Here is a 27,987-nt window from a genome sequence, read left to right on the forward strand (position 1 = left end):
GAAAAAGCCACCGAGAAGCTTAGGATTACCCCTTAGTATCAGCGCAGGAGCTGCGTCCACAGAGAACCCGCACTTTGCTCCCGCTGTGGGGCCGGCGGGGAAGCTCAGTGAGGATCGCCCGTGGCAGGCTGGGTCACGGGCGCACAGTAGACACCTGGCGATCACCGTGTGAAGGGACGCCTGGGGGTGGGGGAGGCAACAGGGCCCCCGGCCAGCCTCCCCAGACCCCTCCCGCCTCGCTAAGGACCCTCTTCCCCACCAGGGCAGGGGCCACTCGTTCACAGGCATACAGCAGGCACTCAATACTATCTGTCGGGTAAGCAAACGAATGTTGCCCCGGGTCTCCCAACTGCTGAGTGACGGGGTGGACAGAATGGCTGCCAAGGCCGACTGTGTCTTGAAGCCCTTTGCATTCAGTGTCGAAAGCGCGAAGGTTCTGGCGGTGGGTGTCCACGGGCTACCAGGGCAGCGGAGGAGCCCGCGTGGCACCGGCCTGCCTCGTGGCCATGCCAGTATGCCCATGGCACCCACAGGGGAACAGGCCAAGCCTCCGCAGTCCCTAGGCCCACCTGCCAGCCTGGCGGTGTCTGCCCACTTCACAGAGGCGCCCCGTGCCCCCAGGCAGGGCTGGCGCGGGAGGAGCCAGACCCCGCCAAGACTTCCTGGCATCTTTCCCCCCAGCACCGCACACGCCCCAGGGGGAGAAAAGGAGACGTGCACCCCGTCATCTGGAGAAACTTTGAACGCTTTTTATGTGGCACTCAAAGCATTTTGCAGACCACGCCTCCCCGTCACTCCGGGAGGAGGAAGCCTACAGAAGGGCCGGCCCGCCCCCCCTCCCCTGCAGCCCCTCCCGGGGCCCCCTCTCCCTCCCTCCTGCAGGGCCCGGCTAGGTCCCGGCGTCCTCCGGGTCCTCCAGAACCTCCACGTGCCCGTAGGACCTCCAGGCCTGCAGGTTGCAGCTCTTCAGGATGCTCCCCAGCTGCTTCCCCGGTCCTACTTCAAAAGTCTTGGGGAACTCCGTGCCCTTTCTCCTCCCGTAGACGGCGTGCATCGTCTGCTCCCACTTCACCGGGGAGACCACCTGCTGCGCCAGCAGTTTCCGGATGTGTTTCGGGTGCCTGTATCTGTTCCCATCGACGTTTGAGTGGACGGAAACGAGAGGCTCCTTCATAGCGACCGACTTTAAAACTTGGGCCAGGGGCTCCAGGGCCGGCTCCATGAGGCGGGTGTGGAACCCACCGCTAACCGGCAGCATCTTGGTGCGTCTGAAGTGATACTTGGAGGAATTCTTCCGGAGGAACCGCAGGGCCTGGAAGGGAAAGGGAGTTTCAGCCAAGGCCGTCCTAGGGGGAGAGACACGGGGGGAGGCGGTCCCGCACGGAAGCTGCTACCCCCGCACGCCCACACCTGTCCGTCCCGCAAATGGCTGTGAAGGACAGGCTCCCTCCCCTCTTTGTTCCAGTTCAAACCAGCCATGCAGCTGGCACCCTGCGAGTCCCCCTCTGGGGCGCGGCCACTCGCACAGCCTACCGTGCAGGTGACCACCGCGGGGCTGGGAAGCGCGGTCCCTCCCAGCGCGCCTCCTACGCACCTTGGGGGCCCAGGGGAAGTCCCTCAACCTCTCTGAACTGTTTGCATCCGTAAAACGCGCACAACTGCACCTGCTGCACCTGCCGCTGGGAGGTGACCCGACGGGAGGTGTGAGAGGCTGGGACACACGGCTGGCTTTCAACGATCTGTCAGCCACCCTCCGAAATTGTTCGTGAGCCTCTTTTCTTATACTCCGTAAACCTCAAGAGAAAAATTCGGGAGGCTCCAAGCCTCGTTTCCTTCTATTGGAACCCCCTCTTCCGAGCTTTCTCTAGAGAACAAAAGAGCTCTGTCTCCCAGAAGCCAAAAGCCTTCTCCTGAAGGGGGTCTCCGCTCAGAAGGGGCCTCCCTGGCTAACCCGCCCAAACTTGGGACTGTTTGCAAACAACGGCATTTGCAAATATTTAAAAAGTAGTAGATATTCTTAAGGGACCCTATACCCTCCGGACACAGCCCAGGTCCTGCCACCCCGACGGCCCTCCACTGGGATCTGCTGCGGGGCTTCCAGGGCACTAAACTGTCCGTCCGGCCCGGTCTCTCCAGGCTGTCCCCACCTGCAGCGGCTCAGAGGCTGGGCAGCCGTTCCCTAGAAGACCGAAGGGAAGCCTCGGTCACAGCAGCTGTATGACCTTGGGCAGTTTTGCCTTACCTCTCTGTGCCTCAGTTCCCTCTTCTGTGAAATGGGGATAATGACAATAGTTACCTCCCAGGCTACTAAGGAGAACTCTGCTTGGCACACAAGCGCTATATACGGGTTAGCAAGGATTTTGTAGGCCAAGCCCATCCACATCCACTGGAAAAAAGTACGTAACAGGATGGCTCTTTGTGTCCCCAAAGGGCAGGAAGGATTCGAGTTTTGGCTGGATGGCACTTGTTCACCCGTCCCTGGGGCCCTCCCGGCACGAGTGTACTTCGTCTGCCCGGGCACGGCCGACGCAGCCTGTGGCTCGCCGCGTCTCGGTGTCCTGTGCCGGGAGCCCGTCAACTCAGCACAGCTCAGCACGCTGTACCCGAAGTGTGAGCCACGTCTGCGGGAAGCAGTGAGGGGTCGGGCTGGCTGTCACTGCAGCAGAGTCCAGCCTGTCGTGACAGTTCACATCACCACCCCTCTCCCTCGTCCCCATGCCACTGAGGGGCACCCAGGAGCCCCCTCCGAACACAGGCCTTCCCACCGTGCCCGGACCGCCCGGGCAGCGGTGTCGACACGGATGGCTACTCTGTGGCACTTCCTGCATCATTCGGCATCCTTCCACGCGAGGTCTCTGGACTCATCCAGCTCAAATCCGAGGTTAGGGCCACAGGACTTGAGGCCACGGCCTCGGTGCAGCGGGCTCCTCTGTGGCTGCCCTTGGCCCAGGTGCCGGTTTAGCAGAGGCCAAGGAGGTTTGTCACATCAGCCGTTGCACAGGGACTGCCTGCTCAGGGAGACCCCGCCCTCGCCTGAGCTCTCTGCTGTGGCACTTCCGAACCCCCCACAGGGCCAAACCCGGGAGCCCGGGGAGTCGTCATCGTGCGTACCCGACTGTCCGGGAGCTCCTGAGGGAGACACCGGCCCTGACTTGGAGCCCCTCCTGGCCCACTCCAGGCCCTGCCGAGGCTGTTAATGGGAATGAGCAAGCAGCTCCATGATGAACGTGGGGCCACAGTCACTGGTCTTCCCATCACCTCAGAGCACAAGAGGGACTGTGGCTCTCACTGGTTCAGAGGAGATTCACAAAGACGTCGGGCACACGGGCAAGGCCTCACAGGGATGATGGATTGAGCGCAGTCAAGTGGAGGAAGAAGGTTCCAGAATGAGACAGACCGGAGCTCCATTCCGCCTCCACCATCTCTAAGCACTGACCGCTCTCTCTGCCTCAGCTTCCTCATGTGTAAAACACGCTTCTGTGGAGCAGAGACTGGCCGCAGGGCCGGGACGAGTCCGGGAGGCACAGGCCCGTCCCTGCAGCCCCTGGTGGGACCCTGTGCGGACCCACCTGGCATCCCCTGGGCCAGGCCCTTTCCTGTGGTGGCTCCCTGCCTCTCCGCTGAGACGCCCTCCCCCTGCAAACTTACCCTCCCAGCACCACTCCTGGTGGTGCCTCAGGCCCTCTGGCAGCCAGCCTGACCCTTGCTATGCCCCAAACCTGAGGCCACCTGTTCACGGCTTGTCAGTTTGTGTACCCTCAGTGCTCATTACAGAGGAGCTGCTCGGGAGACGTCTGGAAACACAGTGAATGGAAGGAAGGACAGGAGGAAAGAAAATGAACTCGGGACAAAAACAGACACCTAAGAAAAGACACAGCAGGAGGGAGCAACCTGGCAAGAATGGCTTCTCTGTCGCCAAGAAAGCAACCAGATCAGAGGTGAGAATCGCAGAATTTACAGGAAGGCCCTGGATCATCTGGTCCAGCCCCTTACCTTCCACGAGGGTCAGGTGATCTGGTTATTTGCCCAAGGTCCTCATCTATGCGTGGCAGGGTGGGGACAGCAGCCCAGCCTCTTGCCTCTTTCTGCAGTGCTACCCCTGGCTCTGCCCCCTGCTGGCCCTCAAGTACTTCCCCAAGGCCACGGCTGGGCAGAGTGCCCATCACGCCACCGCGGGCTCACGAGTGTGGGTGGAACCTTCTGGGCTGGACTGGGGTCTATGAAGGCTGTTCCCATCAACACCAACCTCCAGGTGTCCTGAGATCACCCTGCAATCAGGAAAGAGGTAGCTGGCCACCTCGCACACGGGGTTCTCTATGCCCAAAGTCTTGCAGTGCTCCCGGGCTTCCAAACAGGCGAAGGTGAACTTGGACTGAGGCTGGCCAAGGACAGACAGCATCCCACTGGGGACAGCTTCCGAGGCTTCCTGCATGGCCTCGGCTCGGATTTTCACCGCATGCAAACCTATCCGGAGAGAAGCGCATTGGAACGATCAGGGCACATGAGGAAGGAGGGATGCCCAGACCCGAAAGACAAAGCACCAGTTCCACACTGCGGGCTGGAGACGCAGACGGTGGGATCTGTCACCAGTCCACAAAGCCACAGTTCCACTACATCTGTACCCATGACACAGGGGTGGTACTGCCATCACGAAAAGGGTGGGGGCGTCCTTGGCACCATAGAAATTGAAGCACGGAGTTCCCGGCCTTAAAGCCGACTTGATGTACAAGGGTGGTTCTTAACCAGGGGTGATTCTGCCTCAGGGCGGTGTCTGGAGACACTTATTGTCACAAGAGTGGAGCATGGGGGGCCGTTGGGGGGGCATGTGCGCGTGCTACCGGCATCTGGCGGGTGGAATCCAGAGATGCCGCTTACATCTTACAGCGCACAGCCCCACCCCGAACATGGAATATCCGGCCCCAACGTCAACAGTGCTGCTGCTGAGAAGCCCTGGTGCGAAGGAACAGACTTTGAGCTACACTGCTTTGGGCAAGTCATGACCTTCCGGGTCCAGTTTTTAGTAAAATCAGGATGAGAATATCTCATCTGCCTGGATTGTTGTGAAAACTGGGAATTAGTGTTGCAATAGTACACGATTCTCATAAATCCGGCTTTGCTGCCCCCACTTGGGGCTGGAGAACAAGGACACCGCCAAGGCAAACAAGCTGAAATGCAGAGCTCCCGGGTCAGTGCAGCTCAAGTGCAAGGTGAGAGGACAGGCCAGGCAACTCCACTGACTGTGACGTAAGAAGGGCCCGTAACCACTGGACGTCCATCATCCTGGTCCTGGGTCTGCTCCCTGGTGGGTGGGGGGTGACCGGGCCAAGGAGAGGGTAAGGGACCAGTCCGGGGTTTGCTGGGACAACAGAGGTGTGAGGGGCACCCCCTGCACCCTTTCTCACGCACGTTCCTTCACTTGGCACATACACTCATTTGTACTGGCTTGCCGGCCCCTTACACAGGTAAGACTGCGGAGCGGATACAGGGACGGCCTGAGGTAGGAGGTAGGAGAGAGTATTGCAAGTCCTCCCGTGCAGGCATCAAGTAACCATGCAAAACGCCAAGTGAAATAAAACCAGGAATACACATACGCTCTAATCCTGCAAATTATGTGCACATAAAACTACGTACGTATAAAATAGTTTTATTAGGATGTGTGAATATGCAACATTTCTTATCGCTTCCTTAATAGTGCCATAACGCTGCATCAAAGTAAAATGCAGTGAAAGTCAGTTTCAAGTGTATAATTCAGTGGTTTTTGTTGTTTCCATAAAACACCCCGTGTCTGCTAAGTAATCTCTCCCCACTTCTCCTTTCCTCCACCTCCAGTAACCTGTCATCTGTTGTCTCTGTGGGTTTGCAAATTCTGGATATTTCATAGAAAAGGGGTCACACAACATGTGACCTTTTGTGTCCAACTTCTACTGAGCATGCTTTTGAGGCTCATCCACGTTGCACCATGTGTCAGCACTCTACTCCTCGTCATGGCTGAATAATATTCCATGACGTGGCCAGAGCACAACTTGTTCATCATCTGATGATGGACATACGGGTTGTTTCCATCTGTTGGCCATTGCGAATAATGAACACTTTTATGAACATCCATGTACAGGTTTTTCTGTGTGGACACGTTTTCATTTCCCAGGTATATACCTATGGGTAGAATCACTGGGCCACAGGGTAATTCTATTTGTAACTTCTTCAGGAACACTGCCAAACCGTCTTCCGCAGAGGCTGCACTGTTTTACAGTCTCACCAGCGATGTCTGAGGGTCCTATTTTTTCATTCTTGCCAACGCTCATGATTACTACTATTATTATTATTATTTTAGTTAAAGCCATCCTAGTGGGTATGAGGTGGTATCTCAGTGTGGTTTTGATGTGCATTTCCCCAATGCTGAGTGATGTCGGAACATCTTTTCATGTGCCTGTTGGCCATGTGTATGTCTTCTTGAGAGAAATGTCTGTTCAAGTCCTCTGCCCATATTTAACTATAAGTGAAACAGTTTATGAGCAAAACTCTTAGGAAGGAAAGGAAATACTTAGGAAATAAATACATATTAAAAAAAAAAAAAAAGAAGTGAAACTGATAGGTTCAAGATCAAACAGTCAGTTACCCTTTTTCATTCCGGGACTGTCTGCTGAACACCTATCACGTGACAGGCACTGTGGTGTGGGAGTGGACTGAGAACACCCAGGACAGGGTGCAGGGCAGGCAAGCAAGCAGAGTTCGGGAGATTCCAAAAAGAAAGAAAATCCCCAAGGAACCCTTCAGGCCTAAAAGGGAATCAAGGTGAAGTCTGGTCCTCGGGTTCCCATGCCATTCTCATCTATGTGCTCCTCTATCACCCGAGTGGCTCTAGAATGGTTTCTGGCAGTGTCCTTTGTCCCCAGTTGAGCCCAGCAAGAGAATACCCCAGCACAAAACCAAACCCCTTCCTGGGTACCTTCAGAAAATTCCATGGCTCCGGCAAACACTAGGGCTGCAAATTCTCCCACACTGAATCCGGCAGCAGCAACACAGTTCTCAATAACCTGTGGTGACAGAGGCAGGACATGAGGCCAAGTTCTTGGGGCGGGGGGGGGGGGGTTCAGTCTGGGGCTCTGCACCTGAGAGCTGGCAGGGTGTGGAGAGGCTCCAGAAGACAGGAGCCGCTGGCCCGGTGCTCCAGCTAGAAGAGGGCACTCCTCCTACTGATGAGGACCTTTCCTGGCCAGGCAAATTAAAGCCTGCTAGCTGGTTCTGTGGTGAGCTGGGACTCCAACCCAGGGCTCTGGAGTCTCTTGCCTCCACCCTGGAGATGCCCCTAAGGCCCGATGGAGCTGGAGGGAGCTAAGGAGAGAAGAACATGGCTCAGAGTCAGAGCTGGATTTGATTCCTAGCCTGGGAGAGTTCCCTAACTTCTCTGAGCCTCAGTTATCCCGTCTGTGGAATGGGGACAGGGCAGAACCTACCTCACAGGACTACTGGGAAGGTTATGCAAAGATCATGTCTCCGAGGTGCTGAAGCACAGACCTGGCCCAGGGTGAGCAGTTGTTACCGCCACGACTCAACAGGACCACTCGACTAAGTCTGTTAGTGTCTCTGAGTCATCCACAAAGTAACTGTATTTACCTCACCAGGTTGTGAGCACGGAGTAAAGGGGGTAAAGTAGCAGCTTCGCATTTACTGTTCCGATATCATTAAATATTAACAGCAGTCAATTCACACCTTCAAGTGAAGTAACATTCTCACACATCCTCCTCCTCATGATCCTTCATTTAAGGTTGAAGTTTAATCCTTCTAAAATAATTTAGTAATGGGGCGCCTGGGTGGCTCAGTAGGTTAAGCTGCTGACTTCCGCTCAGGTCATGATCTTACAGTTTCGTGGGTCCAAGCCCTGCATCGGGCTCTTTGCTAACACCTCAGAGCCTAGAGCCTGCTTCGGATTCTCTGCTTCCTTCTCTCTCTGTCCCTCCCCCCGCTCATGCTCTGTCTCTATCTCTCAAAAATAAATAATTAAAAAAAAAGTTAAAAAAATTTTAAAATAATTTGGTAGTCAACAAATGACTCGGGTTATTTAAAATTGCAGCCCAGCCCTCCACTTCCCAACCCCTTTCCCTGCTCTATTTTCCTTTCTAGTACACCCTATGTAACATGCTATGTCATTGACACAAATAGTTCTTCATTATCTATCTCCCTTCCCCGAACACGCAGGCTCCCCTAGGGCACGGATCCCTGTTTTGTTCAGGGCTGTATCCCTAGCGCCTAGAACAGCGCCTGGCGCCGAGGGGGAACTCGGTGAGAATGTGCCCCGTGCGTCGTACGTGGGAGCACTGGGGCCTGACAGGTGCGTCCTGGCCTGGCTGGCAGAGCTCGCGCAGGGCCGGGCCTCACCGCGGGCTGCAGGTGATGCAGTTTCTCGACGGCGGCCAGCGAAGCCACGAAGACAGCGGGCTGGCAGTGCACGGTGCGGTCCAGGGCCTCCTGCGGCCCGTGCAGGCTCAGCTCCAGCAGGTCGTAGCCCAGCACGCTGCGGGCGGCGGCGTAGAGCTCGCGGACGCGCGGGTAGCCGAGCAGCCCCCGGCCCATGCCCACCACCTGGCTACCCTGGCCCGGGAAGAGCAGCACCGAGCACTGGCCCGGCGGCCGCCGCCGCGCCGCCGCCTCCCGGGGCCCTTCCTCCGCGGCCGTGGCATCTCGCAGCAGCTCCGCCACGTTCACGGCGCCCGGCGGAGGCAGCGGGAAGTTCGAAGCGCCCCGGCGGCAGCCCGCGCCCCAGTCCCGGGCCCACGCAGCCCGCGCCACCCGCACGCTCATGGCGAGGCCGCTGCCCCCGGTGCGTTACCGTGGCGACCGAGGCGCAGTGAGGGCGGTGCGGCGCGGCGCGGCGCGGTCCTTGTCGCATTTCCCGCCGGGCGGGCCGGGTCTTCCGGGGGGCGGGAAGAAAGGTTCCGCGGCTACTGGTTCCGCCCCGGCTCCGCGAGCCTGTGCGGCTGCGCGCCGGGGCCTGGGGTGACCCAGGCGCTCGCGGGAACCCGCGCCGGAGCGAGTAAGGGTGGGCACCGCACAGCCGTCAGCCGGCGCAAGTAGTTATTGAAGGAACGGCGAACGCGCTGTAATACTCACTCTTTCTACCTAGCTTGTGAAGGGCGGTTGACACGCTTCCACGTTGTTCCTCCTCCTGCCTGATTTCTCAGCAGCTCTGTGCGGTAAGCCAGAGAACAGCTCTCTCGAAGAATCTTGTCTACAAGCCAAACAGGCACCTGTAAGCATCCAATAAGTATCTGTTCCATTGAACAAAGTCCTGGATGTTTTTCAGACCTTAGCTTATTTTGTATGTATGTATATATGCATGTATTTAATTGATTGATTAATTTTTTTTATTAACGTTTATTTATTATTGAGACAGAGAAACAGAGCATGAGCATGGGAGGGGCAGAGGGAGGAGGAGACACAGAATCCGAAGCAGGCTCCAGGCTCCGAGCTGTCAGCACAGAGCCCGACGCGCTGCTCTAACTCATAAACCCAGGGAGATCATGACCTGAGCCGAAGTCAGACGGTTAACTGACTGAGCCACCCAGGCGCCCCTTAATTTATTTTTAAAGTAGGCTCCATGCCCGATGTAGGGCTTGAACTCATGACCCTGAGATCAAGAGTCGCTTGCTCTACTGACTGAGCCAACAAGGCACCCCGTGGCATTATTGGCTGATTCAATTCCTCAGGCAACGAAGTGATGGATAGGTGCTATTATTATCCTCAATTTACAGGTGAGTGGGCAAAGGCACAAAGACTGAATGATAGGTGGTTGGAGACAGAAGGGGCGTTCGAAGTGGGGGTTATAGGTTTCTGAGCAGTAGTGTGAGTCTGCTCAGGGAGAGTGTAACTCTGACCTCACCCCACTTACCCTCTGCTCCTCTCTCATTTCCTGCCAGCCCAGGAGACAGACACACACACACACACACACACACACACACACACACCCCATAATGAGAAAGATTCAGATAGAATTACATCAGCAAATCTACTTCAGTGCGTTGGTCCTAAGAATCACATGTGCAAAGCCCTAACTCTCAGAACATCCAGTGCAGCCTTGCTTTTAACAAGGAAAAAGTGGAAATAAGCCATATATTCGACCAGAGGAGATTCCTTAAATGGGTTACGGCAGATCTATATGACCCTGTGGTCATCAAAGATGTGGAGGAGGTTTTCAGGTCAAGACATGAATAGAACACACGCTGCCTCCAGAAGCCTATAAATCCACAGTAAAGGAATCTTTTAAAGACATAAATCCGCAAGGACAGGGAGAACAAGAAAGAGGGCCCTTGCAACAGAACTTCTGGAAGCTGAAAAGAAGGAAGACCAGTATTACCTGACTTCGTAAACTCCGGATAGCCAAATCCCTCCTGACAGTGGGGAAAGGTGACCAAGTCCTATTTATCAGCAGACTCCTCAAAAGCTTAGGAACTGGCAGCTTATAGACGTAGGGGTGGAAGAAGTTTAAAGTAAGGAGGTATCTTGAAGGTATCTTTGAAGAACAGATCTTTATTTATTTAAAAAAATTTTTTTTAGTTTTTTTATTTATTGTTGAGAGAAAGAGAGAGAGAGAGAGAGCGCAGGGGAGGGGCAGAAAGACACAGAATCCAAAGCAGGCTCCAGGCTCTGAGCTGTCAGTACAGAGCCCAACACAGGGCTCAAACTCCACAGATCATGACCCGAGCCAAAGTCAGACACTTAACCAACTGAGCCATCCAGGCGCCCCAATCTTTGTTTATTTATTTATTTTATTAATGTTTATTTTGGAGAGCGTGAGGGGGGAGTGGCAGAGAGAGGGTGGTGGGGACAGAGGATCGGAAGCAGGCTCTGTGTTGACAGCAGAGAGCCCGACGTGGGGCTCGAACTCACAAACCGTGAGATCATGACCTGAGCTCAAAGCAAGAGTAGGATGCTTAACCAACTGAGCCACCCGGGTGCCCCAAACAGTTAGATCTTTAGGCCCCTCTCTCGAGCCACTGAGTGGAATCCCTCCCTCATCTGGCAAACATCTGGGGTTTAGCTCTGGAAAGGACTGGACAGGGATAATGGTGAATGTGGGTACTCTGCTAAAGTGGTTAGATACTGAAGGCCGAATGCAGAGGTCTCCAGTGCTCTCCCCCACTAAGCTCCCAGAAACCTGGAGCCAGGCACCTACCCTCCACGGAAGGGACTGAAGGATCGTGGGGAATCTGACCAGTTCAAGAGGAAATCTGAAAGATATTGACAATCCAGGAAGTTCCCAGACAAATGGCCAGACAAGTTCCAACTTACAGTGATGTTAAACCAACAAATACTATCCTCACATGGGTTTTCTTTCCTCATAATCATGAGCAGCCAGCCCAAAATTCCCAAGCATCTGAGGAAAGCCTCTTACAAACAGAACACACACACACACACACACACACACACACCCCACAATGCATGGGATTCAGAGACTATGGTAAGAGAAGAAAATAATTGTTTTAAGAAAACTATCACAGGGGCGCCTGGGTGGCGCAGTCGGTTGAGCGTCCGACTTCGGCCAGGTCGCGATCTCGCGGTCCGTGAGTTCGAGCCCCGCGTCGGGCTCTGGGCTGATGGCTCGGAGCCTGGAGCCTGTTTCTGATTCTGTGTCTCCCTCTCTCTCTCCCCCTCCCCCGTTCATGCTCTGTCTCTCTCTGTCCCCAAAATAAATAAACGTTGAAAAAAAATTAAAAAAAAACAAAACAAAACTATCACAGATAGTTGAGAGGTAAGAGAAGATGCTGTATCCATGAACAAAATCAACAACAACAAAAATATATAAAAACATTTAGAAAACAAATAAGAATCTCTTGGAAATTAAAAAGAGGACAGCAGGAATGAAACACTCAATAGAAGGCCAGGAGGAGAAAATTGAGGAAACCTCACAGCAGGTAAAATATAACAATCCTGAAATCCGAAAGGCAAACCAAAACCAAAAGCCCTTGAGAAGTGGAAGAGAAAAGGAAGTTACGGGACCAGCCTAGGAGGTCGAGGATTCTGAGTAACAAGGGTTTCAGAAAGAGAAGTGAGAAAATGGAGGGAAGGAAATCATCCCAAAGAAATTCGATTTCTGAAAAACGAAGGGTATGAGTTTCCCATATGGGAGGGCCCCCTGAGCACAGGCACAATGGATGAAATTAGACCCCCATAGAGGACTATCCGTGTGACAGTCCAGACCTCTAGGGACAAAAGTCTTAAAATCTTCCAGGAAGAACAAAATAGGTCACATGCAAAGGCTCCAATCTCTGAATGACTCCGGCCTGCTCATCAGCCCGGCGTCAGCAGGAAGACTGAATGTCTTCAGGATCTGGATGGATAACGGTCTCCAACTTTGAGTTCTTCCTCAGCCAAGCATCAGTCAACCATGAGATAGAAGGCAAGATTTCTTTTTTTGAAAAAATATTTTTTTAATGTTTTTTATTTTATTTTTGAGAGACAGAGACAGAGCATGAGCAGGGGAGGGGTAGAGAGAGAGAGGGAGACACAGAATCCGAAGCAGGCTCCAGGCTCCGAGCTGTCAGCACAGAGCCCGACATGCGCCTCGAACCCATGAGCTGTGAGATCATGACCTGAGCCAAAGTTGGACGCTTAATTGACTGAGCCACCCAGACGCCCCTGGATTTCTTTTCTTTCTATCTATCTTTTTTTTTTTTTTTGAGTTTATTTATCTTGAGAGAGACAGAGACAGTGTGAGAAGGGGAGGGGCAGAGAGAGGGAGAGAGAGAAAATCCCAAGCAGCTCCACACCGTCAGCATGAAGCTTGATGCGGGGCTCGAACTCAGGAAACTGTGAGATCATGACCTGAGCAGAAACCAAGAGTTGGACCGTTAGCCGACCGAGCCACTCAGGCGCCCCTAGAATGCAAGATTTCAAAATGGCCCTTCCTACACAGTCTTTCTCAAGAACCCCTGGAGGATGGGCTCAGCACAAACATGGGTGGAACCAACTAGGAAATGAGGAGCCAGCCAGCAGAAGGGGTCGAGGGCATCCCCGAGGTGGTGGCGAAGAGGGACCCGGAATGATGTGTGCCCCATGCCTATGAGGGCTGCCATCACCAAGACCCTAGCAGTGGCTCTACTGCCTCCTTGGGAACAGAATCCCCAGTGAGCCCGGCCCAGATTCTTGTCTGCACTTGGCCGATCTGGATCACAGGGTGGTGAGACCCTCTTGTCCCCTCCATTCCCTGCTGCCTGGCTCAGCTGCCTGTTCCCCCCTCTCAGAAGTGTGCACCCCTACTCCTGAGAGCTGAATACAGGTCCGGTGAGCTCACAAGCAACGAGGCAGAAAAGCCCAAGCCTCTGCCCATTTCCTGCGAAATGCCCATGTCCCAGCCACAGACGTGCCGGCAGGGGAGCCTCACCCCCAACCTTACCCTCTGCCCCTTCAGGGGCTCTCGCCAATGTTTGTCAGAGGCCCGATCCAGTTTTCCCTTCCTAGGGGTCTTCCTCTGGTCTGACCGTCATGCCCACTCTCTCCAGCCAGTTTTGTGCTGCCCCGCTGTTCAAAGCTAATCAATAGAGTGCTCAGGGAGTCATAGCTGGGTGGTATTAACAGAACTCTAAAGGAAAGCACGGCCATGTTTAACACACAAGTCCAGTTAGAGGTGATCTTGGGGTGGCAGGGAGGAATCAGAATACCAGGAGGCCCCTGGGGCGCTGGCAATCTTCTATTCCTTGACCTGGGGAGTGGATACACTTTTTATTTATTTTTATTTTTATTTTAAAGTGTACACAGCATTTTATATATATTTCTGTTTGTAGGGAACACTTCACAATTAAGTAAAAACACGGTAGCCAAACGTTTGCTAGCGTAGAAAGGCTTCTGGTTTTTTGTAAGGGGAAGGAAGAAAAATTATAAAACCATTTACAGCATGAAGGCATTCTTTTTTTTTTTTTAACATTTATTTATTTTTGAGATAGAGAGAGACAGAGCATGAACGGGGGAGGGGCAGAGAGAGAGGGAGACACAGAATCAGAAGCAGGCTCCAGGCTCCGAGCCATCAGCCCAGAGCCTGATGCGGGGCTCGAACTCACGGACGGCGAGATCGTGACCTGAGCCGAAGTCGGATGCTCAACCGCTCAACCGACTGAGCCACCCAGGCGCCCCTGTGAAGGCATTCTTGTAAAGGAATGTGTGACACCCTTAGAAAAGGGCGTGGACAAAGTCACTCACTGAAGTATGGGCAGTGTTTTGCTCTAGGCGATGGGTGAGTAGGTGGCTTTATGTTTTCCTCTGTGCTTTCCAATTCTTTTACAATAAATGTGGATTTCTCATGGAATAAAGTAAACTCATAAATAACATATAAGGAAATACTGTGCCTGAATCGCGCTTGGAATTGGGAAGCTGAGTGACACATCGGTTAAGAGTGCAGATCCTGGGGGCGCCTGGGTGGGAATCCTGACTCCATCCCTCTGGCGCTGTGTGACCCCGGGATGTTCCCTCCCCTCTCTGAGCCTGTGAGGGTGTTTTCCATGCCTCCTTCCTGGATCGACTGAGGCCAAAGGTTGGGTTTGGTTGTGTTGTATCCTCCAGGGTTCATCCCAGCGCTGGGCACCTTGCAGCGCTCAAGATACAGGCCAAATGCCCGGGAGAAGCTCCAAGCTCGGTGGAGTTCAGAGGTCACTGCCCACTTAGAATGGGGGTGGCGCAGAGTTGGGGTTCTGGAAGAACTTGCTGGCGCAACACTGGAGAGCAGTCAGACTCGGACACGAAGAGGTGTCCAGGTAGGGGGTGAGGGGTGCTTTGGCAGGGACACAGAGGAGGGAAAGGGTGGGGTAGTCGGCTTGACCCCATTTTGACAGGGCCTCCGGTGCCAGTTTGGACTGGATCCTAAGCAGCTGGAGGGTCCTCAGCAGAGGAGGGCAGTGGAAGGGACCAGAGGGGAGCTGGGGGCCAGCTAGAGGCTGCGGCTGCTGCTCAGGGGAGGGACGGGGACAGTGGCCCAGGCTCGGGTGGGGTCTGTGGGGCTGGGCAGGAGCGAGGCGGAAGTGATGGGAGGTTTCCAGGCACATCAGGTGCGGCATCGCGGTCTGCACGAAGACCTGCAGTGTGAACCCCTCGGGCAGCGGCTGGCCCCTCCAAACTGCAGGGTCACATCTGTGAAAGGTGTGCACACTTCACACAAACCTTGTGTGTTTGTTCTCAGTCCCTCCCTTTGGCCCTGGCAAGCAGCAGACATGTGGGGGCAGAAGTCTCTTGAGCCTTGAGCCCCATGTGTAGTAGGGGTGAGGCTGGAGGGAAGCTGCATTGTCTCCTCCCCACGAGTCTTCCGGGGGGAGGTGAGCAGCGGGCCACTTGGCCAAGCCACAGGCACCTCCTTACAGGAAGTGGGTGAGGGCTGCCTGGCAGCTCGCTGGGAGGTGTGCCCAGACCGATTTCATCAAGGACAGCAGTCACAGGACCAGCTGCCACAATACTTTAAGGGACCCAGGAAAATGTTTTAATTTCTTTTATTTTAATTAACTAATCAGTTAACTTATTTTAATTAACTAATTAGTTAAAATATTTTACTTTTTAATGTAAGCGCTACACCCCACATGGGGCTCGAACCTACAACCCTGAGATCGAGACTCACATGCTCCACTGAGCCACCCAGGCACCCCATCTTTTTTTTTTTTAAGTAGGCTCCCCCTGCCCAATGTGGGGCTCAAACTCACGACCCTGAGGTCAAGAGTTGCATGCTCTACGGGCCAAGTCAGCCAGGAACCCCTTGTTTTAATTTCTTTTAAAATCAGAAGAAAAAGAAACAATGTAGCCTGGATTATACTTGCCTTTTTACCAAAGCAATCAAAGGAGGAAGGGGCTGCAAAGGCCCAAATCATTTGTGCTGCAGCCGGGAGGCTCCAAGCTACTGTGGTTGGGGAGAAGGAGCTATAGTTCATGTTGGTCCCCCGAGGACCAATTTGGGCAACTTTGGCTCCTGCAGGCTGAGGGTCCCTCGGCCCAAGGACAGACTCTTGGCTTCAGCAATAAAGCAGCACCTGTAGATGAGGAGGTGAGGGGTCCAAGGCCTGGGGCTGGACACGCTGGGCCATCAGGGTGACTCTGACAAACTGGAGGCCACCTCTGGGCCGTGATGGTTGCAGTCTCCCCTCACTGAGTGCCAAGCGTCTGCAGGGCTCCCTGCCCGCATTGCTCTGTGGCATCCTCATTAGTCCCGAGCTGTCGTGCCCATTTGACAGATGAGGAGATGGAGGCGGAGAGAACCAGTCACAGAGCGGCTGAGCCAGGACTAAGAGTCCAGCCTGCCTCGTGCCCGGGGTACCAGTTTAAGGAACCGGGGTACTCTTCCGGGGATGGGGAGCCAGGGCTACTGTATAGGGGTGTTCGGGGCTTTGCTATCAGGGGGCGTAATTCCCCTCCCCGAGGTCGGGCCCTGTTGCCCCATTTTATAAACGGGAAAGGTGAGGCTCAAGAAGAGAAGCGACCTGCCAGCCGGCGCAGCCGGGAAGGTCGCCAGGGGAAGGACTGGGGCTGACGGAGCCTCGGGCGCAGAGGCGGAGACGGAGGCGTGCCTCGCTGGCGGGAAGGAGGCAAAGAGTGAGCTCTCCGGCGGCTTCCAGCCAAGCGGGGCGGAGCCGGGGCGGGGCGGGACCGGGGCGGGGCCTCGCGACCGGGGCGGGGCGGGCCGGGGACCTGGGCCGCCGCCTCCCGCCGCGCAGTGCCTTCCCGGAGCGCGTCCCCGCGGCTGGTGAGTGGGGCCCGGGCGCCGAGGGGGCAGCGGGCGGGGCGGCCCAGCGCAGGTGCGACACCCGACGGCGCCCGGCCGCCTGCGCGGGGGCCGGGGGCGAAGTGAGGCGGGAGGAGGCGGGCGGGAGCGGCGGGGCGGGGATCCCAGGGGCGGCCGTGGGGCAGCGCTAGGGGCTCGGCCGCCGGGTCAGCGGGCAGGGCGGCCCGGGCCCTGACCTCCGCGGTCGGGGCTGCCGTACGGCGGGGTTCCGGTGGGCGAGCGGGAGACGGAGGGGGAACTAGGGCAGCCTCGCCGGGGCCGGGCCCTCCTCGCCCCGCCCCGGCCCTCTTCGCCCCGCCCCCGCCCCGCCCCTCCTCTCCGCGCCCCTTCCCTCCCCTCCCCGCCGCTCGGGTCTGGAGGGAAGCGCAGCCCCCGGAGGGACCGGACGCTCCCGGCTCCCGCCCATTCCGCAGATGTGGAAGCAGGGGTGGGGATGGGAGGAGGGCGAGAGTGGCTGAGCGGGGTACCGTGAGGACCACAAAATGCCCGAGAGACCTCAGGCTGCTGATCAACTTGAGACACTCCATTTCTAGGGGAGGAAACCCAGGCCAGATTGGGAGGTTACTTGCACACAACCGGTTAAGGCCCCAGAGGGCCTTAGAACTGGGTCCCAAGATTCCCAGTTCAGTTCTCAGGTGCGCTGTAGCCTGGACAGAGGTCTGGTGTGGGCAGAACATCGCCTAGGACCTGCCTGTCCCCTGGCCCTCCTGCAAAGGAGCTCAGAGCCTGGGTGGTGGTGGGGGGCTCCCGCTGTGAACACACTGCCAGTTCTGGGGTCCACCCTGCTGGCCTGGCCCGGCCTGCGAGCCTCTCTGGCTGGCCTGCTAGTGCCCGATGGTACCTGGTGCCGGCCGCGAGCTCTAAGGTGGATGGCAGAAGGGGCTGGGCTTGGGCCTGCCCTAGGGGCCACGGACTGGGGCTGTTCCAAAAGGGTCATGGGGCTAGCAGAGGGTCAGAGGAGGCTGTGCACAAGAAGGGTGCCAGGGTGCCTGGCACACAGCAGGCTGTTGACCGAAAGGCCTAGCTGGAGGAATGTGGGCCTGGAGCCTCTTCCTCTGCGGGCAGAAGTGGGAAGCCTCTGTGGGGGATGCGGGACAGCAGTGGCCGATGCCTCCTTCATGGAGCAAGGGTGTTTGTCCACTTGCCTCGAAAGGAACCGGGGAGCAAGGGGTGGGGGTAGCAAGCCTCTTGGTGGAGCAGGGGGTAGGCTGCCTCTTTCCGTCTCTAGAAGGCTGCTCAGCACACCCAAAGGGAGTCTCTGAGGGAATCCTTTGAACTGAGGGAAACTGAGGCTCACCCAGGGGCCCTTGTTCGGGGTCACACAGTGACAGCGGTGGAGCCAGGGTTTGAACCAGTGTGGTTCAAAGCCTTGCTTCCTCCACCAGGCTCGAGAGGCTACTTTCTCCGCCTGCTGTGTGTGTGTGTGTGTGTGTGTGTGTGTGTGTGTGTGTGTGCCAGGCACACATTTGTGCCTGGCAGTGACTGAATAACAGCTGGCTGGATCTGCCAGAAGCCGCTGACAGTGGGTTCCTTGGGGTGGGGTGGGGGCTTGGGCTCAAAGGGAGGGAGCCTTCTTTTTGCTTTTTCAGTATTTTATTTTCAAATCTGTTTGTCTCTCTTTTTTTCAAAGTTCATTTTGAGAGAGAGGGAGGGAGGGTGGGAGAGAGGGGGGCAGAGGGAGAGGGAGAGAATCCCAAAAACAGGTTCCACGTCCATGGAGCCCCACGCCGGGCTTGATCCCAAGACCCTGGGATTATGACCTGAACCAAAAACAAGAGTCAGATGCTTAACCCATTGAGCCACCCAGGTGCCCCTATTTTTACTTTTTTTTTTTTTTGTTTTTTACTTATATCTGATTATGCAAGCCATGCCTGAATATGCTCTTTGTGTTTAAAAAAGTAGTCATCTGCCCCATAAAGCAAATACCCCCTTGTCACTCCCAGCCCCACCCCATCCCAGACCTCCCAGGTCACCAGCTGGATGGGGATCCTTCCTGACCTGTTGTCTCTTATGCTGGGCACTTTCATAATGAAGAAGATTCACAAAGGTTATGAATGAGGAGGATTCGCTGTGAGTCATTTAAAAGTAGAAAGGATCGGGGCGCCTGGGTGGCTCAGTCGGTTGAGCGTCCGACTTCGGCTCAGGTCACGATCGCGCGGTCTGTGAGTTCGAGCCCCGTGTCGGGCTCTGTGCTGACGGCTCGGAGCCTGGAGCCTGCTTTGGATTCTGTGTCTCCCTCTCTCTCTGCCCCTCCCCCGCTCATGCCCTCTCTCTCTCTCTCAAAAATAAAATAAACATTAAAAAAAAAAGTAGAAAGGATCTTCTGTGTCTCCTTCTCTCTCTGCCCCCCCCCCGTTCGCACTCTGTCTCTCTCTGTCTCCCTCAAAAATAAATAAACATTAAACAAAAATTAAAAAAAAAAAAAAGTAGAAAGTTTTAAAACAAGTCCCTGGACAGCGGTGGCTTGAGTGAGAGATAAGGCCAAGGAGAGCTGGGCATAGCTGGGGAGGCGAGGGTGGGAATCAGAGAGACAAAACTCTTTTTTTTTTTCCCTGGGGAGCAGTTTCTGCCACCCCCAGGGAACAGGAGGATCCCCTGAGACTCACTAGCTCAGTCCGCACTTCACAGATGGGGACTTAGAGGTTTGGGAGGTGAGATCTTAGGGCCAGAAATGGGTCTGGAGTCTCTTGGCCAGGAGCGAGGCATCTTAAGGACAGGTCCTGACTCCCACCCTGAGGGGAAAGGAAGGATTCAGATCCTATAAGTGCCGCCCCTGGGCCAAGGTGGGGTCTGATGCCCTGTGGGGGCTGGGACACTGGTGCTGGGGCTGGAGAGAGTGAGCCTGTTGACCCTGACAGAATCTTCTGACACTGGGCAGAGGGTGGGACCGCTGAGGCCAGCAGACTCCCAGCTCAGGGGTGGGGGTGCTTTGGGCCTCAGAGTCACACAGATCTGGAAAATTCTGCGACTCCCTGTGCCTCAGTTTCCTCATCCGGACGGCGGGAATAGTAACGTCCACCACGGAGGCCGGGAGGGTGTGGCTCAGGGTCCCCGGAAGAGAAGCAGCTGGTCGCCTCCCCGGCAGCCACTGTGACGAATTGAGTGAAGTAATGACCAGCAGCATGGGCCTGGCCCACAGCTTGCCATCCTCCAAGCACCACCCATGATGCTCATTCCCCAGAGGCCTAGAACCTTCTCCTGACCCCAGGTCCTGAGCCCTCTGTGTTGGAAGTGCTCCTCTGGGAGTGGCCCCTGGCCGTCTGTGAAGCATCTTGCCCCATTTAGCGCCCTGTGCCTGACTGGCTGATGTTTTCTCAGCCTTGGGTCTATGCCACGGGGCTGTTTCTTCCCCCGGAGGAAATGGGGTGAGTGGCCCCAACACTGGCAGCACAGCGCCTTGCTCATCTGGTCCTTGCTTGGGCCTCCCCATGACCCCATGAAGCCGGCCGGGCAGGTTTTCCACGCAGCTGATCAGCCCTCAAGCCCTTTCCCAGCCTTGGGTGCTCCCTCACCTTCCCCAGCCCTCCCTGGGACCCCATCCCAGAGCAGACCTCTCTCAGGCCAGCCCAGCCCAGCCCAGCCGAGTGTGACTCAGCCTGGTGGGTCCCCCCATCGTCGGGTGATTCAAGGGCTGAGCAGTCCCCGAGAGGCCACAGGAAGCTCCCTGCCCAGGCTCTCTGCGTGGGAGGCATCTGGCCTTTCTGTGTTCGACCTTCGGGGCGGGCAGACTCTCAGATCCCCTAGGCCCAGTGAAGCATAACCACAGCCAGGCTCTGGAAGGTGCAGCGGGGGGTGGGGGCAGGAACACGGGCTCAGACCCTACTCTGTCCCTGAGGCCTCAGGGAAGCCACCGCCCTCTGGTGGCCCTTGGTTTGTCCTGTACCTCAGGGACCGGGTTGGTGGGCTGTAGGGCCCGCTGGCCCTGTGAGCGAGTCCTGTGTGGGATTTCCTGGGCACGGGCTGGGTGCTGTGGCAGGGTGGCACGGGCGCCCCTGCCCACAGCACCTTGGGGAGGAGTATGGACCCACGCAGCAGTGTGAGCACACCTCAGAAACATCACGGTCAGGGAAAGAAGCCAGGCCCCAGAGGCCCCGTGGTGTATGATGCCATTTACATGAAATGTCCAGAAAAGGTAAATCCACAGAGACAGAGGGCTGGTTACCAGGGGCCGGGGGAGGGAGGAGCAAGGAGTGTACGGGGGTTCACTGAGGGTTTTGAAAACGTTTTAGAACTTGGTGTGGATGGTGATTACACGACATTGGGAGCGTAATACTGTCACCGAATTGTGCGCTTTAAGGGGTTAATTTGACGTCATGCAGACTTCACCTCGATTAAGAAAAAAAAGTAGGAGAGAAAAAAAAAAAAAGCCAAAACCCGGGACCGGAGCCACTGACAGTCTCAGAGCAGGAGTCTTGTGGTGGAAATGGAGGCTCGGAGGCTCTTGGTGGCACTTGCAGCGGGGTCTGGGGCCCGGGCTCAGGGCCTGATGCAGTGACAGATGCCGAGCGTAATAAGCTTGGGACGGTGCAAGCTGTTATCCAAACCAGGATACTTCTTTTGAACGGTCTACTTGGAACCAACTTGGGACTTTGTAGAGAAGTTATGAAAGTGGTACCGAGAGTCCCCACGTAGCCTCCACCCAGCTGGGAAGTCACTGTGGTGCGGCGCTCGTGACCACAGACCCCCAGTCACCCTGAGGAGACTTGAAGTCTGACATTCAATGCCTGACCCCCAGCCCCTCCCCTCGGTGTCCGGGCCTCAGTTTCCCGGCCGGCATGTGAGGATCAGGATGGTGTGAAGGCCTCCCACCTGCTCAGCCATGTCCCAGTCTGGGGGAGACCTGGGGCACTGACCACAGCTCCTGGGGTTGCCAAATGCTGTCACTTTACTGTGGATCCAGCATATTTGTTAGGCGGGCTGGGCTGTGTCCCCATTGCATAGATGAGAAAGCAGCTGAGGAGGCCCGAGCCCGTCACATGTGTCACATGTGTCACCAGGTCACATGCTGGCGAGCCCAGTGGGACGGCTGGGTCCCAGGGCTCTGCGTCCAGAGTTCCACATCCACCTGGCAGGAGCACAGGGCCAGGGGTCCTGTCGGTTGTGGTGAGACAGAGCCTCAGGCTCACCTGTTCTGTGCTCTCTGGAAACCAGAGGGCAGCGTAGGAGGGCGGGGGAGGGAGGAATCAGTCAGTCCCCAGATGGCAGAGCTGGAATCTGCTAGCACTTTCTCGATTGTTCCCTTTAAAATGACCTTCATGGGGCGCCTGGGTGACGCAGTCGGTTAAGCGTCCGACTTCAGCCAGGTCACGATCTCGCGGTCCATGAGTTCGAGCCCCGCGTCGGGCTCTGGGCTGATGGCTCGGAGCCTGGAGCCTGCTTCCGATTCTGTGTCTCCCTCTCTCTCTGCCCCTCCCCCGTTCATGCTCTGTCTCTCTCTGTCCCAAAAATAAATAAACGTTGAAAAAAAAAACTAAAAAAAATAAAATAAAATAAAATGACCTTCATTATAGACGTTTTGGAAAACAATAAAGACGGAATGAACGTAGCGTTGTAAATCCCACTGCCAAGGGCAGCCCATAGAATCCTCAGCTGCCCCTTGCAGAGGGGTCCCCGGCCGACGCCTGTCCTGCTCTGTGCCACTGGCAGATGGGATAAGATGACATTGTTCCCCGCAGGGCTAGGATTGAAGGGTGGTGGGCGGCCAGTCGTTCCCCAGCAATGTTAGCTTTGTGATTATGACAGTTGCTAACATCTTCGTGAATCTGTTACAGGTTTTATTTTTGTGTTTTATTATTTTTTTAAGTTTATTTATTTATTTTGAAAAGGAGAGATCACAAGCAGGGGAGGGGCAGAGAGAGGGGGAGAGAGAATCCCAAGCAGGCGCTAGGCTGTCAGCATAGAGCCCGATGCGGGGCTTGAACCCACCGACCATGAGATCATGACCCAAGCTGAACTCAAGAGTCGGGCGCTTAACTGACTGAGGCACCCAGGCACCCCAAATCTGTTACAGTTTTTTTTAAAAAAAAATTAATGTTTATTCTTGAAAACAAAATTTTAAAAAATGTTTATTTTTGAGAGAGAGAGAGAGAGAGAGAGAGAGAGAGAGAGAGACAGAACATGGGCAGGCAAGGGGCAGAAAGGGAGACACAGAATCTGAAGCAGGCTCTAGGCTCTGAGCTGTCAGCACACAGCCCGACTCGGGGCTCGAACTCATGAGATCATGACCCGAGCTGAAGTCAGATGCTTAACCAACTGAGCTACCCAGGCGCCCCTGTTACACTTTTTAAAATGCTTGTTTGTGTTATTTATTTATTTTTAATTGGGATCATTCTGTAGTCAATTTTATGTTCTTTCCTCACTTCTGTGGAGAACAATTTTCACGTTATGAGAGTCGTCAACTGCTGGCTTTGGGGGTTGACCAGGCCCTGATGGCTCCCCATTGCCTCCAGAGTGAGCACACCCCCCCTTCCCTGCACCTGCTCCCCCGCAGCCCGACCCCCTCAGCCCATGCCCATCATTCTCTTCACCCTGACCACCCCCGCCCCCGTGTCCCTGTGAAGGAAGGGTGCACTGTGCCGCCACGACCTTCTTTTCTTTGAGCCCGGGTCAGGGGTGCCCTTTCTGACTGAGGTCTGTGTGCCTCTCCGGGACCCCCACTCCGTCTACCCTGGGCCCCAGCCCCTGCCCCAGGAGGCCGTGCTACAGGTTTGCTGAGCTGAATCTGGGTGGGTGGCTTCTTATCTCCTGCATACAAGCACCCCCAGATTCTCCAGTTAGGATCAGGCTCTGTCAGCGGGAGCCCAGCCTCCTCATTTTATGGGGGGGAAACTGAGGCCCAGTCAGGGTGCTCACAGGCTTAGAGTCCCACAGCAGGTGCGGTCAGAGCTGGCCTGAGATGCCCCCAGCTGGGGGTCCCCCTTGCTGTCACTCTGGATTCTCAGCCCCAGTGAGCAATTCAGTCTGCCGAGAGCCTCACTGGCTGCTGGGCGCCTAGTAGGTTCTCCGAGACCTCAGGGCTGCGGGGCAAGGGGGCGTAGCTGTTGAGCACAATGTACAAGCCTGATGACTGGGTCCCCACCCTTGAGGTGGCAGCATCCAGGCCTGACGCAGGGGGCCTTCCTTGCCCTGAGCCCTGCCAGCCTCTCAGGGCCGCCGAGGGGACCTCACCAGCCTTGAACTCTTGCTAACTCCTGTTCTTTCCCACCCACCTCCTCAATGAGCCTGGGCGTCATGGAGGGAGCAGCTTCTGGACTGGGCAGAGCCTGGCCCCAGAGTGCTGTGTGACTGCTTTCCCTCTCTGGCAGGCAGGGCAGGGATGGTGATTTTAGGGTGGGCCTGAAGGTTGGTGGTAAATTACCTGTGTACTGGGATGCTCCCCTACTGAGCTTGGCCTTGGTAGGTAGGCAGTGTTGATATCCCATTCTGCAGAGGGGGATACAGAGGCCCAGAGGGCTGAAGATTTGCCTGAGGTCACAGTGAGTCAGTAGAGAGCCAGGGTTTGAGCCACGCTCTGTGTGATCCCAGCTACTGAATGAATGAATGAGTGATGAGAGAATGAATGAATGAGAAGTACTAGAACATAAAGTAGAGGGTGTGGACTGATGCAGGCTTCCTAGGGCACGGAGCTGTCAACTGGCCTGGGGAGGAAGGGTTGGGAAAACTTCTTGGTGGAGGAGACACGGACTGGTCTTGAATCCAACTTGACAGGAGCCCCAAGGTCAAGGGTGAGGGTAAGAGAGAGGACAGGGCCCTGGCCGCTGAGGCAAGAGCTGAGGTTGGGGCCACCTGTGGGGGCAGGGGTGACCCCAGGCTCCTGCCAGTCAGGGCAGCCTTCTGGGTTGGGGGGCAGGAGTTTGGGTGGAAATGCATTCGTTGGAGCCAGTGCACTCGGCTGGCAGGGGCTGCCTGGGTGAACCTGGCCCCTCCCCGCCCAGTGCTTGGGGAGGCCTCGCCCCAGTTCTGGAGTGCTGCCCCGCCCCTCACCCCACCCCTCACCCCCACCCCTGTCTTCTCTTTCAGAACTTTCCAGAACAGCAGCTGCAGCAGCAATGGCCCCGCCTTGGGTGCCCGCGGTGGGCTTCACTCTGGTGCCCAGCCTGGGGGGCTTCCTGGGCTCGTACTATGTCCGCGGGGAGGGCCTCCGCTGGTATGCCGGCCTGCAGAAGCCCTCCTGGCACCCGCCCCGCTGGACGCTGGGCCCCATCTGGGGCACCCTGTACTCGGCCATGGGGTAAGTGGGCGGGGCCGTCCTCCCCCTTCCGAGGCTGAGGCTCGAGTTTAGAGCTTCTCCACGTGCTCCTGGGGCCGCAGGCACCGTTTCCTGGCCGGGTTTGCCAAGCGAGGGTGGAGGCAGCTTCGGGACCGTTGCTCCAACAACTGAACTTTCTCCTCCAAGGCCTCCCGGGAGGGGCGGGCCGGATGGCGCAGCCTCACGCTGGCACCCTGGCTGTTTTCGCAACTCCGGGGAGTGGGGGTGGGGGGGGGGGAGAGCCTGGCTCAGTGTGTCAAGTCCAGACCTGGGCGGCTTCCAAGACCCACGGTGGCAGCAACAGGAACGGCAATTCTCGCAGCTACCATTTGTCGAGCACCTGCTCCGTGCTAGGCTGGGTCTGGGTTAATTTGCAAGGCCACCCACTTGACAAGGGGTCTGGAGAAGACACACAGCTAGCAAGTAGGGACCCTGCAGGAAACCCTGTGGCGAGACGGCGGCAGCTGGGCGGGTGAGGGCACCCTCCTGGTGGCTCTAATGGGAACTGCAACCGGCCGCTGCGGCCTGCTTCCTGCCCTGGAATGTTCGTTGCCTCCCTGCATCCTGAGTCTGTGCCAGCCCAGGGTGGGGCTGCAGATGCCAGGCGCCCGGGGAGCAGGTGGCACAAGCCAGGCTGGATGCCCCCCGGGGTTCTGATGGGACCGAGACACACGCAAGTCCGCACAACCCGGTATCACGTGGGCATCACCCCCAGAGTCCCAGGCCCTGCCCAGTCAGGCTCCCAGCTCTTCCTGTGTCCTGCTTTCTCCTCCCCGATCCTGGCCCAGGCTTCACTATGTCTACCTCATCTTGCTTCAGTCTCCAGGCCTCCCACTCCTTCTTGGCCTTCCTCCTCCAATGAGATCCTGATAAAGCACAAATGCGACCCTGGTCTCTCTGTCGTGGGACCCTGCAGAGGCTCCCTGTGACCCTGATGAGGTCGAATCTCTCACGGAGTAAAGACTTCGGGCTCTGGCCCTGGCCACCCGGATTCAAATCCTGACTTTGCCCGCTGGTTGCCTGCTAAGGGGTCTTAAGGGAGTCACTTCACCGCTTCGTGCCTGAGTTTCCTCACCTGTAAAAGGGGGGTGACGATACTGCCCACCTTCGTTTATCACGAAGATAAAACAAGTCAACGCTCGGAAAGTGCCAGGGCAGGGCCTGCGTGTGTAAGAGCTGGAGGACGTCACCTGTACCTGTGCCGGTCCCATCCCGGGCTGGGCCAGGAGCCTCTTTCTCACTTGTGTGCCTCACGTGCTTTCCTCTTCGGAGCCTGATGTTAATGATGGCAGATATTTATTGAGTGTTGCATGTGCCAGGCACTGACCGAAGCACGGCCAGTGTGTTAACTCACATCCCGACAGCAATCCTGTAGAGAGAATGAAGGCCCAGAGAAGTCAAGCAACTTCCCTGAGGTCACAAGGCAGTCAGCGGCAGAGCGTGCCTGAGCCGTCACTGTGTGGCCCCATAGGTGAGCTTTTGCGTCTCTTCCCTGCTGGTGCCCTGACCCGTGGCCTCTGTTTCAGGTATGGCTCCTACATGGTCTGGAAAGAGCTGGGGGGCTTCTCGGAGGAGGCTGTGGTTCCCCTGGGGCTCTATGCCGGGCAGCTGGCCTTGAACTGGGCGTGGCCTCCCCTCTTCTTTGGGACCCGACAAATGGGTTGGGTAAGTGTGGCCTTGGCCAGTCCTCTTGGTCCCTGGAGATGGCCTGTGGAGGAGTGGCCTTTCCGTGGGGGACATGGGGCATCACATCCTAGATGGAGTGAGGGTCTCGCGACGGGGGCGGCTCATGGTCAGGATCTCTCAGAAGCTCAGGGGGCCGGCAGCCCTCCAGGGCTGCTCCTCCTTCAGTGAAGGGAGCACTGCGGACTCCTCATGGAACCAGATGGGCTGGCGGGCTTGGTTGGGGGGCCATTGTATGCTGAACACAGCGCACCTGGTGATGTGCCTCCTCACCCAGCAGGGATCGGGCGGGGGTGATCGTTTCCATTTCACAGATGGGAAACGGAGGCACACAACGAGGGAGGGGCTTGGCCGGGTCGCTTAGGGGTGGAATGGAGAGGTGTTCCCTCGATCGCCGCCTATAAGCGGCCAGCTGGGACGCACGTCTCGTGGCTACGTGAGCCTCAGGCCTCCCTGACCTCTCTGCCCGTGTCTCTGCAGGCCCTGGTGGACCTCCTGCTGACGGGTGGGCTGGCGGGAGCCACGGCCGTGGCCTGGCGTGGGGTGAGCCCACCGGCCGCCCGCCTGCTCTACCCGTACCTGGCCTGGCTGGCCTTTGCGGCCGCGCTCAACTATTGCGTGTGGCGGGACAACCACGGCCGGCGCGGCGGCCGGAGGCTCGTCGAGTGAAAGCGCGCCTCGTCCGAGGACTGTGGCTGCCCGCCGGTCAGGTGGTGCCCGTGGTGGTGGCTCTTCTACTTCCGTGGCCATCGGGCCTGTAGGTGTGCCCGGGTCTCAGCCCCAGGGGGCTCACCACCCGCTTCGGAAGTGCTCTAGGCCAAGCTCCTGCCCCAGAAACAGCGTCCTGTGCTTTCTGCACCTGCTCCGAGCAAGCTCTCAGAACGTGGAAGGTCATAAGGCGAATAAAGTTTTTAACCTCCTGGCAGTGGCCCTCTTACTTGGGCAGGGGCTGCTGGCTGCGGGTGGGGGCGGGAGGGACTCATCCTCCTGCGGGATCTGTCCAGGCTGCACCATCCAGACGGGGCTGGACCAGGTCAGTGCTCACCCACACACCTCGCGCCTCCCCCCAGACTCTCTGAGAGGCGGGGTGTCTTGCCTGGCCCAGAGCAGCCTGGGTTCAACCCGGAGCCCACACCGGCTATGCCGCGGCTTGGCTGGCGTCCGGCAGGCTGGGACCTCAGTCCTACCCACTCTCTAAGCCCCCCGGGAAGCTCAGCCTGGGGCGTGGGCCCACAGTGGGCCTGGGCCAGCACCTCGGCACCCTCAGCTGGCCTCGGCCGGGATGGGGCTGGGCCTAGAGCTGGGGACA

The 27,987-nt window shown here is 56.8% G+C and overlaps 2 protein-coding genes across 3 annotated transcripts; one reads left to right on the forward strand and one right to left on the reverse strand.

Moving 5' to 3' along the window:
* Positions 1 to 843: 843 nt before the first annotated feature.
* MCAT (malonyl-CoA-acyl carrier protein transacylase) lies at positions 844 to 8,883 on the reverse strand. Of its 2 annotated transcripts, XM_047868283.1 has the most exons (4): positions 8,377 to 8,881; positions 6,947 to 7,034; positions 4,247 to 4,464; positions 844 to 1,312 (listed from the first exon to the last, which is right to left on the reverse strand). In XM_047868283.1, exons 1-4 carry the CDS (start codon positions 8,797 to 8,799, stop codon positions 890 to 892), a joined length of 1,152 nt encoding a protein of 383 aa, XP_047724239.1. In that variant the 5' UTR covers positions 8,800 to 8,881; the 3' UTR covers positions 844 to 889. The 2 variants fall into 2 exon arrangements, with proteins under 2 accessions (XP_047724239.1, XP_047724240.1); XM_047868284.1 differs by lacking the exon at positions 4,247 to 4,464 and having other exon boundaries at positions 1,097 to 1,312; positions 8,377 to 8,883.
* A 7,719-nt stretch (positions 8,884 to 16,602) lies between these two features.
* TSPO (translocator protein) lies at positions 16,603 to 27,600 on the forward strand. Its single transcript, XM_047867019.1, has 4 exons — positions 16,603 to 16,708; positions 24,767 to 24,977; positions 26,522 to 26,660; positions 27,159 to 27,600. The coding sequence occupies exons 2-4, from the start codon at positions 24,796 to 24,798 to the stop codon at positions 27,345 to 27,347; spliced, it is 510 nt and encodes a 169-aa protein (XP_047722975.1). The 5' UTR covers positions 16,603 to 16,708; positions 24,767 to 24,795; the 3' UTR covers positions 27,348 to 27,600.
* Positions 27,601 to 27,987: the final 387 nt, after the last annotated feature.

The sequence above is a fragment of the Prionailurus viverrinus genome, chromosome B4, assembly GCF_022837055.1.
Source record: "Prionailurus viverrinus isolate Anna chromosome B4, UM_Priviv_1.0, whole genome shotgun sequence".
NCBI classification, from domain to species: Eukaryota; Metazoa; Chordata; class Mammalia; order Carnivora; family Felidae; genus Prionailurus; species Prionailurus viverrinus.